The following is a 14995-nucleotide window of genomic DNA, read 5'->3' on the forward strand; positions in this document are numbered from 1 at the left end:
ATGTGTTTTGTGATTTCTCACTCACTCTAAAGGTCAAATGTCCAGATTCTCTCAAGCTTCCTCTAAAATAATCGTCATGATAGAAATGACAAAATGACATGAAAGATGATTGCTGCCAAGCTGGATACTGAAGATGACTTCTGTGTAACCTTGGTCTTAGGAGGAACAACCATTGGTTCACAATGCATCACACCAACATAATGATTGTAAAACAAAGTGACAAGTCATAACCTTTCCAGCTACTGTGACAACCTCAGCCTTGACCAAAGAAAGACTACGGGAGCGTCAAAATGAAGGTCCTGTTCCTGAGTTTACTACTTGGTGTGGTATGTGGCGCCCAAGAAGAGGAAGCTCAGCCAAGTTTCTCAGAAGTACCAGGGATGGTCTGATCTGGGAGGAGGTATTGGGTGTGTGTTTGTTGTGTGCGTATGTTTTTCCTTTTGTGGTTTTGTTATGTGGATCTATGAGCCGAGCCATCTCCCTCCAACCTAACACTGCTCCATTTACTGGCTTTATACCTTCTCGCTTTGGACTCTGTATCATCTTTACTGTGTGTAAGTTGCCTCTTATGCATTTTTTCTGCTCTTGTAACATAGAAAGAGGATCCATCAAAAAGCTTTTATAGTTCTTGGATTTGACATCAGAACTCAAGCTATCGCAGAGAAATCTCAATTCTTTCTTTCACTCTGACTTCAGTTTTACATTATTGTCAATTTTGATAGCATCTCTGATTTGCACAAGTGATGGGAAACTCATGACTGATGATGCTGGATGAAATAAAAAGACAAGGACTGCACGTTTGAAGGGGAATTTTGCTATTAGCTTTCAGGGCAATGGAGAACTGCATACATTGCATCCAGCAACCTGGAGAAGATCAAGTCCAATGAACCATTCAGGGTTTACCTCCAGAAGCTTCTGTTTGATAATAAAAAGGACACAGTAGACGTCTACTTTTATATCAGGTAAGTAAAAATCACCCAGAAGGGAAACACAGGTAAACCCCGAGCCTTAGGGAGGGTGTGTCTTCCCCATGTGCAGAGAACTCTCTAGATGATGTTTACAACATGACCCCCTGAGTTGTGAGGCTGAGCAGGGTCTCTGAACTGCTGGTGGAAGTTCCCCTCTGATCCTCCAGGGAATGTCCTGGAGCCTTTGCTTGAGAGATGGTCCCAGAAGCTCCACTGGCATCAATTCATTACAGGAAAGAGGGACACAGATATGATCTCTGTATGTCAAATAAGCATAAAATGTGTAATTGAGTGTTTCCTTGTGTGTGGTACGTCTCAACGTTTGTGTCTTTCAGGGTTTAATCCTCTTAATGGTACTGTGATGGAAGAATAGTATGTGTTTTGATAAAATTAAATATTTCTTTTCCTAAGTTGGTGATTTTCTTTTCCTATCATATTATTTAATGAATCATTGCCAGGGTTGTGAGAACCCCCAAGGTCTGTCATGATGGCTACAACTCACTGTTTGCAAGAAGTGTTTTTTAAAAATAGGGATACTTTTATTTTCCTAAAATTCTAGAGCTTTTGTTATCATACTGTACACATGTTGTATTTATTGGCATTTAAAAAATAAAACATTTTTCTGTAAAAAAATAAAATAAAATAAAATTCTAGATTCTTCCATATTCGGCTTTAAACATGATTTATTTCGTATTTGCAGTTTATCTTTGGCACTAAAGCTCAGATTTAACAGACAAGCCCTCCTTGTCACTTGATAGTGACTTGTCCTTAGAGACCATGCTTCTTCTCTTTTCAAGGTCACATTGTTGCAAGCACTAAGTTTACATGCCACAGTTAATCTTTGGGGGGAAATAAAGAAAATCCAAATTACATATCAAATTTTTTTCATGACTTTAATCAAACTGCTTAAATGTGTTTTGTTTTTAAGAGACAAGGGAAAATGGGACTATAAACATGTCACAAGAATGAAGCAAGATGGTGGTGCTTATGCTGTTGACTGTAAGTATGAGTGTTTCACTGGTCAGAGTATGCTTGGGTGGAAATCTTGGCACAGCTTCTTTCAGAAATCCCACAGAGCTGAGTTCTACTGCTATGAGCAATCAGAGGGCTGAGTAGCCTCTAGTCCCTAAGATCTCCAATCAGTTTATTTTGTCATGAGACAAGGGTTCAAACACACAGCCTGGGGGTCTCCATCCAGTTATGAGTGTCACCCTGCTATATAGCGTGCGGAGACCTGTATTTCAAATGGTTCTCACAGATAATTCACAACAGCCTTATGAACTGACATCGCAAGAAACTAAGTTTTGTACATCAATATCATTCACTTTAAAAAAAATCAATATTAAAACATCTTAATCCACTCAAGGCTCAGTGAATGAACTTAAATCCAAATAAATCGTCCTGAGTTCAACTGCAAAGTCAGCTTCTGTTGAAAGCCATGGGGATGCTGGCTAACATTTATATTCCTAAGTTCTTTAATAACAGCACAAAATATATTCCTAAGTTTACACGGCATAAGTGATACGTATTTCATTACAGTTCAAATGTAACCAATCAAGTGTATGAAAATTTGGGAATGCAAAAGTCTTGCCTGCTTTTCTTTCTGTCATAACAACCATTGCATTCGGCCCACCCACGGAGTGAGACAGAGATCAGTATAGCATGTACTGGTGCTACTACCCTCAAAATGTCACAATATATTCAATTGACAGTAAATTAAGGCAAGGTCGTATATATGTGTCTTTTCTCTCTCTCACAGATGAGGGTAAAAATATATTTGAAGTTGCTTATGCATCCAAACACGTCCTGGTAGCACATAACAACAACGTGGATGAACACGGCAAGAAGACAGTACTGACTGGAATATTTGGTTCGTATGACACCCTCCTATCCACAGGACAAGATCATGAAACATTTCCATCCTCACCATTTTCATCCACAAAGTCATTGTATGGTGACAATTTCCATTGCTCAGTCTACAGGACCTAGGTCTTTTTGTTCCCGGAATTAAGGAGTCTGGAAAGTAATCTACCAAGAAAGAGGAGCTCATAGGGGTAGAGGTGGTCAGATCATCAGAAATTTCAAAATTATACGACCTGTGGTAATTGAAAGATAAACTGATTTTTAATGAATATTCTTAATTAAAAAAATTTTTAAAGGGAGGACAATCAAAATGTTGCATTGGTGTGTCTACTTTCCTTTTTTTTTTGCTTTGTTTTAAACACCACAATTTATTTCAAGCCATGGCTATAATGAGGCTACACTCAATTTTTCAGTGATACTAGTTGCACAGTACACTTGAAGCCTTGGAACAGAAACTTTTAGAATAAATATTCATCCTGTTCAATTTTTCAAATGATTGTTTTTATGAACATTGCTGCTACTGCTGCTGAGTCGTTTCAGTCGTGACCGACTCTGTGTGACTGTGAGCAGCCCACCAGGCTCCCCCATCCCTGGGATTCTCCAGGCAAGAACACTGGAGTGGGTTGCCATTTCCTTCTTCAATGCTTGAAAGTGAAAAGTGAGAGTGAAGTCGCTCAGTTGTGTCCGACTATTTGCGACCCCATGGACTGCAGCCTATCAGGCTACGCCGTCCATGGGATTTTCCAGGCATGAGTACTGGAGTGGGGTGCCATTGCCTTCTCCTATGAACATTGAAATCAGCCGAAATAACCATATAGAAGCACTGAGAGGTGTGAATACCATTGGAAAAACATCGGTCTCTTACAGAAACATTACTAGTGAGAACAGTGGGCTAATTTAACACCACCAACAAAAAATCATCTCCCATTATCATGTCTGATGTAGTGAACGTATCTCTCTCAGGGGAGAAACCTGTTCGCTATTTATTTGGGACCAAAACAAGACAGAAGTGGTAGATATAGAAACTAGGAATTTGATTTAGAAAATAAATAAATAAATAAGCAAGGAGGTTCTATCCTGTGATAGATGGAGCCCCAAATCCATGAAGCTCCTGTGAGTCTTCGGATCTTGCTGCCTATGCTGGTGGCAATAAGTTACAGAGTTGGATGGGGATTAATTCTTAAGACAGACAAAAAACATCTGTGTCATGGGAAATCGAAACTGTTTGAAGCTTAATGGTAACAAGATATGACTTGCACACTCAACTTCTTGTTCTGTATTCAGAAATTCTCTGGGACGTAACTTTCTCTAAGACGTAAAAAGTTTGTTTTCTGCACGGTAATATTCAGTTAAAACAAATATTGAAGAGGAAGGCTTGCAGAAGTTCAAGGAGCTGACGGAAGAGAAAGGGACTGATGAGAAAAATATCATGAATTTCATCAAAAGTGGTAGTAGAATTATACTTTCCCCGAAATGTATCATTCACCCAATCGGTAAATATTTTATTAGGAAACAAATCAATTTATTTAAAATTTCTTTCTCCATAAATAATCTTTTATACAGTCTCTTACTTAAAAAAAAAAAAAAACCTGGAAATTCTGGGAAATGGTAGTTCAGTTCAGTTCAGTTCAGTCGCTCAGTCGTGTTCGACTCTCCCTGACCCCATCTTGTGCAATTTTTTTCTGTCCTTTTCAACTTCCCCAGATGACTAGCTTCCCTGAGGAAAGCTACGAATTTCAAAACATCCTGAGTGTAAGTTAAAAACGTCTGTTACTATTTCTGTTCTCATTAAATAATTCAAAAGGAAACTTGGTGATTTCATATCTGCCAAATTTTGTAGCTAATGGTTTTTTTGTCCCAACAGCTTACATTCTGTCACTAGAGAACTAGGTTACATTAGGTTATTTTTCTTCTCCTGAGCCATATTAAATTGCAAATTTGTTGGTTGATTAATGCTGAGCATCTTTGGTGAGAGAGCCTTATCCTTCGGGAATCGTGCAGACCAGCGTTGTCAGAGAGAAGCAGCAATACCACAAGCTGATAGAAACTAATTCATGTTCCCATCAGTCCTGACTTCATGGTTGTCCACACACATCCCCCCTCTATGAGAACTGGATTAAATAGAGCTCGTGGTTCCTGCAACACCAGTGTTTCATGACACATGACTTTGATAGAACCAGTAAAGGCCCTCCAACCATATTGAAACATGACTTTGAAATATATTTCCCCTCAGAAGAAGACTTTCTTAAAATGAAATCTTTAAACTTTCTATATTAAGCATCAGAGAGATTTGAAAATGACACTAATGTAAACTCATGTGTGGCTTTTAAATTTCTGTAGAGAAAAAAAGATGAAAGATAAAAAGCAAAGGAAAACTTTAGCTTCCAGGTGAACATGACACAAAATATGTGCTGCATACATTCAATAGAGTATTAGTCATAAAAGAAGGAAATCATGCCGATTGCAGAAACATGGTTGCAGCTAGAGATTATTATACTAAGTGAAGCCAGTCAGGATGAGAAAGAAAGATCACATGGTATTACTTGTACGTGGAATCTAAAGTATAAAATGAAGATGCTATTTACAAAACAGACTCACAGATGTAGAGAACACACTTGTCTTCACCAAGGAGCAGGACGCTGGGTAAGAAGAGGATAGGAAATTTGGGACTAGCAAATGTAAGCTACTGTATACAAGATAGATACACAAGAAAGTTGTACAATACACCAGAGGGAGCTAAACACAATATTCTGTAAAAAACTTAAACAGGAAAATAATCTGAAAAAGAAAAGATATTAACATATAATATGTGTGTATAAATTATTAACCTTGCAGTACTACTGTACTAATGTGTTAGCTGCTCAGTCATGTCCGACTCTTTGCAACCCCGTGGCGTGGACTATAGCCCGCCAGGCTCCTCTGTCCATGAAATTCTCCAGGCGAGAATACTGGAGTGGGTTGCCAGTTCCTGCTCCATTGTACTAATACAACTCTGTTAATCAACTATACTCGAATATAAAATAAAAATTTAAACGTTGATTCTTGAAGACCCCAAAGACAAAACCGTGGAATTAGGGGAGCTTGCCCCAACCACAGATCGAGGAAATCATCTTGAAATGAACCTTTCCCATGAACTTGAATTCAGAAACCATCCCTCCTAGAATCGATCTCAAATGGGAAATGTCACCCCATAGGTACTTCTTGGGGAAAATTCCACAGGGACCCCGACCCACATCACAGAGATGTGGACTAGTGAGGTCCACCAAGATTCTGACATTGGATCAGCTACCGGCTCCTGTACCCTGGACAGCCATCATAAAGTCTCACCCCTGGTGGCCATCACAAAGTCGACTCTATTAATTATTTGTTTTTGTTTTATTTACCTACAGAGGAGTCATTGAGACCAGACACAACCTCGTATCCCTGGAATCAAGATCAACAACCAGAAGGTGACTTTCCTGGTTCCTGATTAACATGATCCTTCTTTCTTTACACTCATACTCCCTTTTTCATCTCATCTCTCCTGGTCACTAATCACGTCCTGTCTGGTGGCATTTGATTTCTGAGGGTTTAGATAAATTAGGTTAATATATAATGGACTTACTTGTGTCTTTACTGAAAGTCTCCCTTTTAAAACACACAAATACAGACAAGGGTGCCCACTCTCACCACTACTATTCAACATATTTTGGAAGTTTTGGCCACAGCAATCAGAGTAGAAAAAGACATAAAAGGAATCCAGATTGGAAAAGAAGTAAAACTCTCACTGTTTGCAGATGACATGATCCTATACACAGAAAACCCTAAAGACTCTACCAGAAAATTACTAGAGCTAATCAATGAATATAGTAAAGTTGCAGGATATAAAATCAACAAACAGAAATCTCTTGTGTTCCTATACACTAATAATGAGAAAATAGAAAGAGAAATTAAAGAAAGGATTCCATTCACCATTGCAATGAAAAGAATAAAATACTTAGGAATATATCTACCTAAAGAAACAAAAGACCTATATATAGAAAAATATAAAACATTGGTGAAAGAAATCAGAGAGGACACTAATAGATGGAGAAATATACCGTGTTTGTGGATTGGAAGAATAAATATTGTAAAAATGAATATATTACCCAAAGTAATTTGTAAGTTCAATGCAATCCCTATCAAGCTACCAACAGTGGTTATCACAGAGCTAGAACAAATAATTTCACATTTTGTATGGAAATACAAAAAACCTTGAATAGCCAAAGCAATATTGAGAAAGAAGAATGGAACTGGGGGAATCAACCTGCCGGACTTCAGGCTCTACTACAAAATAAATAAATAAATAAAAACTCACAAATACACATATTAAATTTACCCATCCAGAAACATATGCCTTTTAAGGGATAGGTGTTTCATCAGAGACAATTCTGAGGATGGGTAAATAGAGATGTCCTAGAGGTATTAAGGGGAGAAGGAGAAAAAAGACTAAACCATCATGGGACGGGGGAGAGAGGTATGGATCCTCTTACTGCAGTGGAAGGAGGCAATCTGTTCCAGAAAGATGTCCCTAGAAAGCATCATATTCATCACAGGGGAAGGAACTTGTGTTCCACTCTCTAAGGTTAGTAGAGAGAAAGTGGGAGATGCCATGGGCCACAATTGAGGAAACATGCGTATTCTGACCACACCAGCACTTCTTCAATTGAGCTGAAGGACTGATATTTTATAACATTCCCTCACTAGGAAAGGCCACCCACTCCAGTACTCCAGTATTCTGGCCTGGAGAATTCCATGGACTATATGATCTATGGGGTCATAAAGAGTCAGATACAACTGAGCAAATTACACTCGTTCAAATACATACAGACACATATGTGTTTGACTGTGTCTTTTCATAACTATATTTATTAAAAATGGATTATCATAACAAATTACACAAATAAAGAACATGACAAAACTATAAACAGATTTATGTTATTGAAATTGACATTCCATAGAAATGGACACATTACTTGAAAGATGTGTCATGACAAGTAATGCATGATAAAGCAGAAAAATTGTACTGTCCTTTATCTATCAAGGACATTGAATAGAATGCTCCAAAAAGTTGCAGGTCAAGAAGATTTTATTCAAACCCAAGAAGTAAACAAGAAATATCACTAAACTTGGAGAAAGTCACTCATTGATATATGATCATATGAATCATATTAAACTATTTTCCCTTCCTGAAATTCTATGAAAGTGAAAGGCGCTCAGTGGTCTCTGTCCACTATAGAGTCCATGGAATTCTCCAGGTGAGAATACGGGAGTGGGTGGTCTTTCCCTTCTTCAGGGGAATCATTCCAACCAAGGGATAGAACGCATGTCTCCCACATTGCAAGCAGATTCTTTACCAGCTGAGCCATAAGGGAAGCCCAACAATACTGGAGTGGGTAGCTATCCCTTCTCCAGGATGTCTTCCCAACCTAAGAATTGAACCGGGGTCTCCGGCAATGCAGGCTGATTCTTTACCAACTGAGCTATCATGAAAGCCCTATATAATCATAGGGGATTTGATTTAGGTCATACCTGAATGGTCGAGTGGTTTTCCCTACTTTCTTCAATTAAGTCTGAATTTTGCAATAAGGAGCTGATGATCTGAGCCACAGTCAGCACTAGGTCCTATGTTTGCTCACTTTATATTGCTTCTCCTTCATCAACTGCAAAGAATATAACCAATCTGATTTTGGTACCGACCATCTGGTGACATTCATGTGTAGAGTCACCACATGGGCTGTTAAAAGAAGCTGTTTGCGATGCATTCTCTTGCCAAAACTCTGTTAGCTTTTGTCCTGCTTCTCTTTGTACTCCAAAGCCGAACTTGTCTGCTACTCCAGGTATCTCTTGACTTCCTACTTTTGCATTCTAGTCCCCTATGACATATGGTTTTAGTTCTAAAAGGTCTTGTGGATCTTCATAAAATCATTCAACTTCACTTTCTTCAGCACTAGTGTTTGGGCCATAGACTTGGATAAATGTGATGTTGAATTGCCTTGGAAGCTAACAGAGATCATTCCCTCATCTCTGAGATTGCTCCCCCATTACTGGATTTTGGACTTGTGGACTGTGAGGGTTACTCCATTTCTTCTAAGGCATTCTTGTCCACAGTAGTGGATATAATGGTCATCTGAATTAAATTCATCCATTCCAGTCCATTTAATTTCACGGATTCCTAAAATGTCAGTGTTCACTCTCTCCATCTCCTGTTTAACCACTTCCAATTTACCTTGACTCATGGACTTAACACTCCAGGTTCCAATGCAATATTGCTCTTTACAGAATCGGAATTTACTTTCAACAGCAGACCCATGCACAACAGAGCAATGTTTCTGCTTTAGCTCTGCCTCTTATGGGGAAACAGTGGCTGATTTTATTTTGGGGGGCTCCAAAATCACTGCAGATGGTGAATACAGCCATGAAATTAAAAGACACTTACTCCTTAGAAGGAAAGTTATGACCAACCTAGATAGCATATTAAAAAGCAGAGACATTACTTTGCCAACAAAGGTCTGTCTAATCAAGACTATGGTTTTCCCAGTGGTCATATATGGATGTGAGAATTGGACTATAAAGAAAGCTGAGCACAGAAGAAATGATGCTTTTGAACTGTGGTGTTGGAGAAGACTTTTGAGAGTCCCTTGGATTGCAAGGAGATCCAACCAGTCCATCCTAAAGCAGATCAGTTCTGGGTGTTCATTGGAGGGACTGCTGTTGAATCTGAAACTCCAATACTTGGCCACCTGATGCCAAGAGCTGACTCATTGGAAAAGACCCTCATGCTTGGAGGGATTGGGAGCGGGAGGAGAAGGGGACGACAGAGGATGAGATGGTTGGATGGCATCACCGACTCTATGGACATGAGTTTGGGTAGACTCCAGCAGTTGGTGATGGACAAGGAAGCAAAGGGTCACAAATTTTGCAAAGGGTCACAAAGAGTCTGACACGACTGAGCGACTGAATTGAACTGAACTTGATCCCTTATGGAGCTGTTTCCCCACTCTTCCCTAGTAACGTATTGGACACCTACTAACCTGGCAGGCTCATCTTCCAGTGTCATATCTTTTTGCCTTTTCATGCTGTTCAGGGGTTTCTCAAGGCAAGAATCCTGAAGTGGTTTGCCATTCCCTCCTCCAGTGGACCATGTTTTGTCAGGTGCTGACCTATCAGGGTCGTGCACTTCAGCCACTCTACATAGCCAGCTGACATGCCTGGCACCCTGGATGTTCCACTGCAGGTCTTCGCTGAGCTTGGAAAGCTTCACCAGCCATTGAGTGTTGACCAATGTGATGCACGGGACTGGGGCAAAGGACCTTCTGGTGTCACCATGAAGGCGGTGTGAAGAAAGCTGGAACCACGGTTGTAGGATGCCCTGGAGTGGAGAGCTCCCTTGCCTCACTGCCGCCGCTAGCCAACCTGAGACCGACCTGTCACCCAGGAGTGGAAGGCTCCCCTCCTCATTTGTTTTATTAGGGCAAAATTTATTTACCTGAGAACTGGTTCAATTGGAACTGGTTCATTAGGGAACTAGTTCCGGTGGAGGTGGGTAGCCTAGTTGGAATTAGTTCATGTTTCATAGGGTAAATTTATTTACATAATTTGTGAAGTGGTTTGGCAACCCACTCCAGTATTCTTGGCTGGAGAATCCAACGGACAGGAGAGACGGGTGGGCTACAGACCATGGGGTCACAGAGAGTGGGACACAACTGAGTAACTTCACTTTATTAGAAGGGCCTCCTTGGTGGCTTAGACAATAAAGAATCTGCCTGCAAAGCAGAAGACCCAGGTTCCATCCCTGGTTTGGAAAGATCCCCTGGAGAAGGGAATGGCAACCCACTCCTATGTTCTTGTCTGGAGTATCGCACGGAGAGGGGAGCCTGGTGTGCTACAGTCCACAGGGTCACAAAGAGTCACACTCAACTGACTGACTGACACAACACACGCTCATCTGTGTAATGATGTTGGAATTTGCTGTGCCTTCTTGCTTGGAGTTTGCCTACATTGTTTTGTGTCTTGGTGTTATCAAACTTATAAAAATGGGAGACATTAAATTTATTCCAAAGGAAAGTACTTCAGGACGTACATAACATAGGTTAAGACCAAAAGAGCAACGACCCCTCAATACCCCCCATTTTGAGAATTTGGCAGTTTGAAGCACTTTACAAAGGAGAGTAACACACTGGTCCTAAATTAAGAGGCCCAGGGACTGCCACATACTCCCAAGGAATTGAGTAGTCTGATTCTAATTCCCCTAGAGGAGCGCTAGATAACTTTGACAGTGGGGAGCTTCAGCTCCAATTTAGGGAGCACCCCCTGCGAAGAAAAACTCCAACCTTTTGGACAAAGTTCAAAGATCTTAAGGGGCTGGGAAATCATATTACTGCTACTTTCAACTGCCTAGGTTTGGATTTATTCTGGCTACTTTGGTAACGTGCAGGCATCCTGTACTAACTGCTCGAGCTGAAATGAAAAGTGTTTCTTCTAATGTCCCAACGCGCACACGCTTACATTTCTCTCTCCTCAAATCCTCTGCAAACAGGCTATTGACTATGGAAGCAATCGAGGAAATCTGGCTAGGGTTACTCTCTCGTTTGTTCCGAGCCACATAGCCCACTGTGCCCCATTAGGAGCTACCACCCAAGCAAGTGAGGGTTCTCATTTCCCCTTCCTCCCTTGAGCCGAAAAACCAGGTCAACTAGTATCCTGCAGGCATGAATCAGGTACGTAAAAACCATTAGGCCATCTGCCACTTGAAGTTGACTGTGACCTCATAAGGCATAAGGAAGCAGGCCAGACTATCAATGTTGCCCCCAGCAAGACAACTTCAAGGCAAACTAGGTAAAGGTTGGTTCAAGAAATCACTGAGCCCACTTCCCCCTGGCCGCTTCCCTTGTGGCAGGATGAGGCAGACTCCTAGATCTCTCTTTCCTGTTACCTTCAACTCTTTCCCCTTTGTTCCAAACTGACTTACAGGAGCCAAGGTGTTGCCTCTGAGCCATCCCAAGAGGTCTTCTCTCTTAAGCTAAATGAGGAAAAGCAAAGCTTTCCAAAACAGGTAAATGGGTATGTCAGGTCCTTCAGTTTCACTAAGGTGGCCAACCAAATTCTTTCAAAAAAAGAAAAACAAGACGATCCTGTTTCACAACCATGGTCTTTATAGCACCACAAGAGTGGCTCCAAAAATCCTTTCAGTTCCGTTCAGTTCAGTCACTCAGTCGTGTCCGACTCTTTGCGACCCCATGAACCACAGCACGCCAGGCCTCCCTGTCCATCACCAATTCCCGGAGTTCACTCAAACTCACGTCCATCGAGTCGGTGATGCCATCCATCCATCTCATTCTCTGTCGTCCCCTTCTCATCACGCCCCCAACCTTTCCCAGCATCAGAGTCTTTTCCAGTGAGTCAGCTCGTCTCATGAGGTGGCCAAAGTATTGCAGTTTCAGCTTTAGCATCAGTCCTTCCAATGAACACACAGCATTGATCTCCTTTAGAATGGACTGGTTGGATCTCCTTGCAGTCCAAGGGACTCTCAAGAGTCTTCTCCAACACCACAGTTCAAAAGCATCGATTCTTCGGCGGTCAGCCTTCTTCACAGTCCAACTCTCACATCCATACATGACTACAGGAAAAACGATAGCCTTGACTAGACGGAACTTGGTTGGCAAAGTAATGTCTCTGCTTTTTAATATGCTATTGAGGTTGGTCATAACTTTCATTCCAAGGAGTAAGCGTCTTTTCATTTTAGAGCTACAATCACCATCTGCAGTGATTCTGGAGAACAAAATAAATAAAGTCTGACACTGTTTCCACTGTTTCCCCATCTATTTCCCATGAAGTGATGGGACCAGACGCCATGATCTTCATTTTCTGAATGTTGAGCTTCAAACCAAATTTTTCACTCTCCTCTTTCACTTTCATCAAGAGACCTTTGAGTTCCTTTTCACTTTCTGCCATAAGGGTAGTGTCATCTGCATATCTGAGGTAATTGATATTTCTCCCAGCAATCTTGATTCCAGCTTGTGCTTCTTCCAGCCCAGCGTTCCTCATGATGTACTCTGCGTATACGTTAAATAAGCAGGGTGACAATATACAGCCTTGACGTACTCCTTTTCCTATTTGGAACCAGTCTGTCGTTCCATGGCCAGTTCTAACTGTTTCTTCCTGACCTGCATACAGGTTTCTCAAGAGGCAAGTCAGGTGGTCTGGTATTCCCATCTCTCTCAGAATTTTCCACAGTTTATTGTGATCCACACAGTCAAAGGCTTTGGCATAGTCAATGAAGCAGAAATAGATGTTTTTCTGAAACTCTCTTGCTTTCTCCATGATCCAGCAGATGTTGCCAATTTGATCTCTGGTGCCACTGCCTTTTCTAAAACCTGCTTGAACATCTAAAAGTTCACGGTTCACATATTCCTGAAGCCTGGCTTGAAGAATTTTGAGCATGACTTTACTAGCGTGTGAGATGAGAGCGATTGTGCGGTAGTTTGAGCATTCTTTGGCATTGCCTTTCTTTGGGATTGGAATGAAGACTGACCTTTTCCAGTCTTGTGGCCACTGCTGAGTTTTCCAAATTTTCTGGCATATTGAGTGCAGCACTTTAAAAGCATCATCATCTTTCAGGATTTGAAATAGCTCAATTGGAATTCCACCACCTCCACTAGCTTTGTTCGTAGTGATGCTGTCTAAGGCCCACTTGACTTCACATTCCAAGATGTCTGGTTTCAGGTGAGTGATCATGCCATCGTGATTATCTTCCCACTCCAAAACCTTCCTTTTTCATCGTAAGATGCTTGTGAATATTAAAGAAAAAAGTGGAAAAAAGTCATCCTAGGCAGAACACGCTTATATTTTTTGAAATGAAAATGTCCTATTGGTCTTCTCAGCAAGGCTCATCTGTGATGCCTTTTTTACATCCGAATTTTAGAGAGTGTAACGTAGTTTAGAAGTTGGTTTGTCCAAAATAATTAGAAATTTCTTTTTCTGCAAATATCCGGCCGTGTCATCAAGTGAGCTTGACTGGTTCCACCTGTCAGAAACCCAATTTTAATCCAACTTCTTTTGAAAACTGATCAGTTTCACAATGCCTTACCTGACTTAGGACTGCAATCTTGAAATGAGAATTCAGATCTCTCTTTGTATGGATCTTTGTCTTTGGATAACAATGCCATGGTTGATTTGTAAAATAATTCTATCTAATTGGCTTAAAAAGGAATAAGCTCTGATAACTTACAAACCCAACAATTCTAAATACAAGAGAAATTAAGCTAAGTTAAATTCAGCTTGCTGTGAAATGGGAAACAGTATTAAACTAATATCTGGTATTAATGTTTAAATTTGTTGATCTAAGTAATATACACGTCTTAGATCACCAGAATAAAACATAATATTAAGCAGAATACTTTCATTGTGCCTAGGTTTAATATAAGCTAAAAGTATCTTATTATATCTGTTACAAATGTGTTAGCAAGGAAAGTAGCTCAGTGTGATAAAAACTCTGAGGAAAGACTGAAAATGAGATATGAGTTTTCAGTGAACTTTTAGAAATAATTTAGTGTTTTAGGATCTCCAAATTTTCTAAAAATTGAAAGCTAAAACTGTGATAAAACACATTAAGTGATGAAACATTTGTCGAAAATGACCCTCAAAGGTGTTTTGTTCATGATCAGTCAGTACTGACTGAGTTTAAAACAACTTTAACTGAGTAAATGAACCTTTAAACTAAGCCGAGGCAAAATGTAAATATAACTTTTCTCTCTTTTTAAAAAAATCAAGCTTTCAAAAAATGTATTTTCCCTTTGATAAGGTGTTTTAAGGTTTTTTTTTTTTTAATTGATCTGTATTTGCCTTTGAAAATTTTTATTGTCATTTGGCTAAGTAAATAACTACTTTTCACAGTGACCTAGGAATCTATTGTGTTTTAAAACACTTCATTTTTTTCCCCTGAATGCTCTTTTAACAAAACTTCTAAAATCAAATTACCTCTAGCTGACTTTGGGATGTGTGAAAGGGTCCCTAAAACAACAGAAAGACATTAAGGTAATTAGTTTAATGTGGTATGATAAATTACATGGGAGCAGTGGACAGATGAGAAATAAGTCATTAGTTTTATTCTAAATGCTACAGATATTCTAGAGATTATATGGGGC

The 14995-nt window shown here is 40.1% G+C and overlaps 1 protein-coding gene across 1 annotated transcript; it reads left to right on the forward strand.

Annotated features, from left to right (window-relative positions):
* Positions 1-290: 290 nt before the first annotated feature.
* LOC148773024 (odorant-binding protein-like) lies at positions 291-4721 on the forward strand. Its single transcript, XM_088834375.1, has 6 exons — positions 291-371; positions 823-962; positions 1897-1967; positions 2728-2838; positions 4181-4324; positions 4696-4721. Exons 1-6 carry the CDS (start codon positions 291-293, stop codon positions 4719-4721), a joined length of 573 nt encoding a protein of 190 aa, XP_088690501.1.
* Positions 4722-14995: the final 10274 nt, after the last annotated feature.

This window comes from Moschus berezovskii, chromosome Y (assembly GCF_049115385.1).
Source record: "Moschus berezovskii isolate FMDL1 chromosome Y, NW_MosBer_1.0, whole genome shotgun sequence".
Taxonomy (NCBI): Eukaryota; Metazoa; Chordata; class Mammalia; order Artiodactyla; family Moschidae; genus Moschus; species Moschus berezovskii.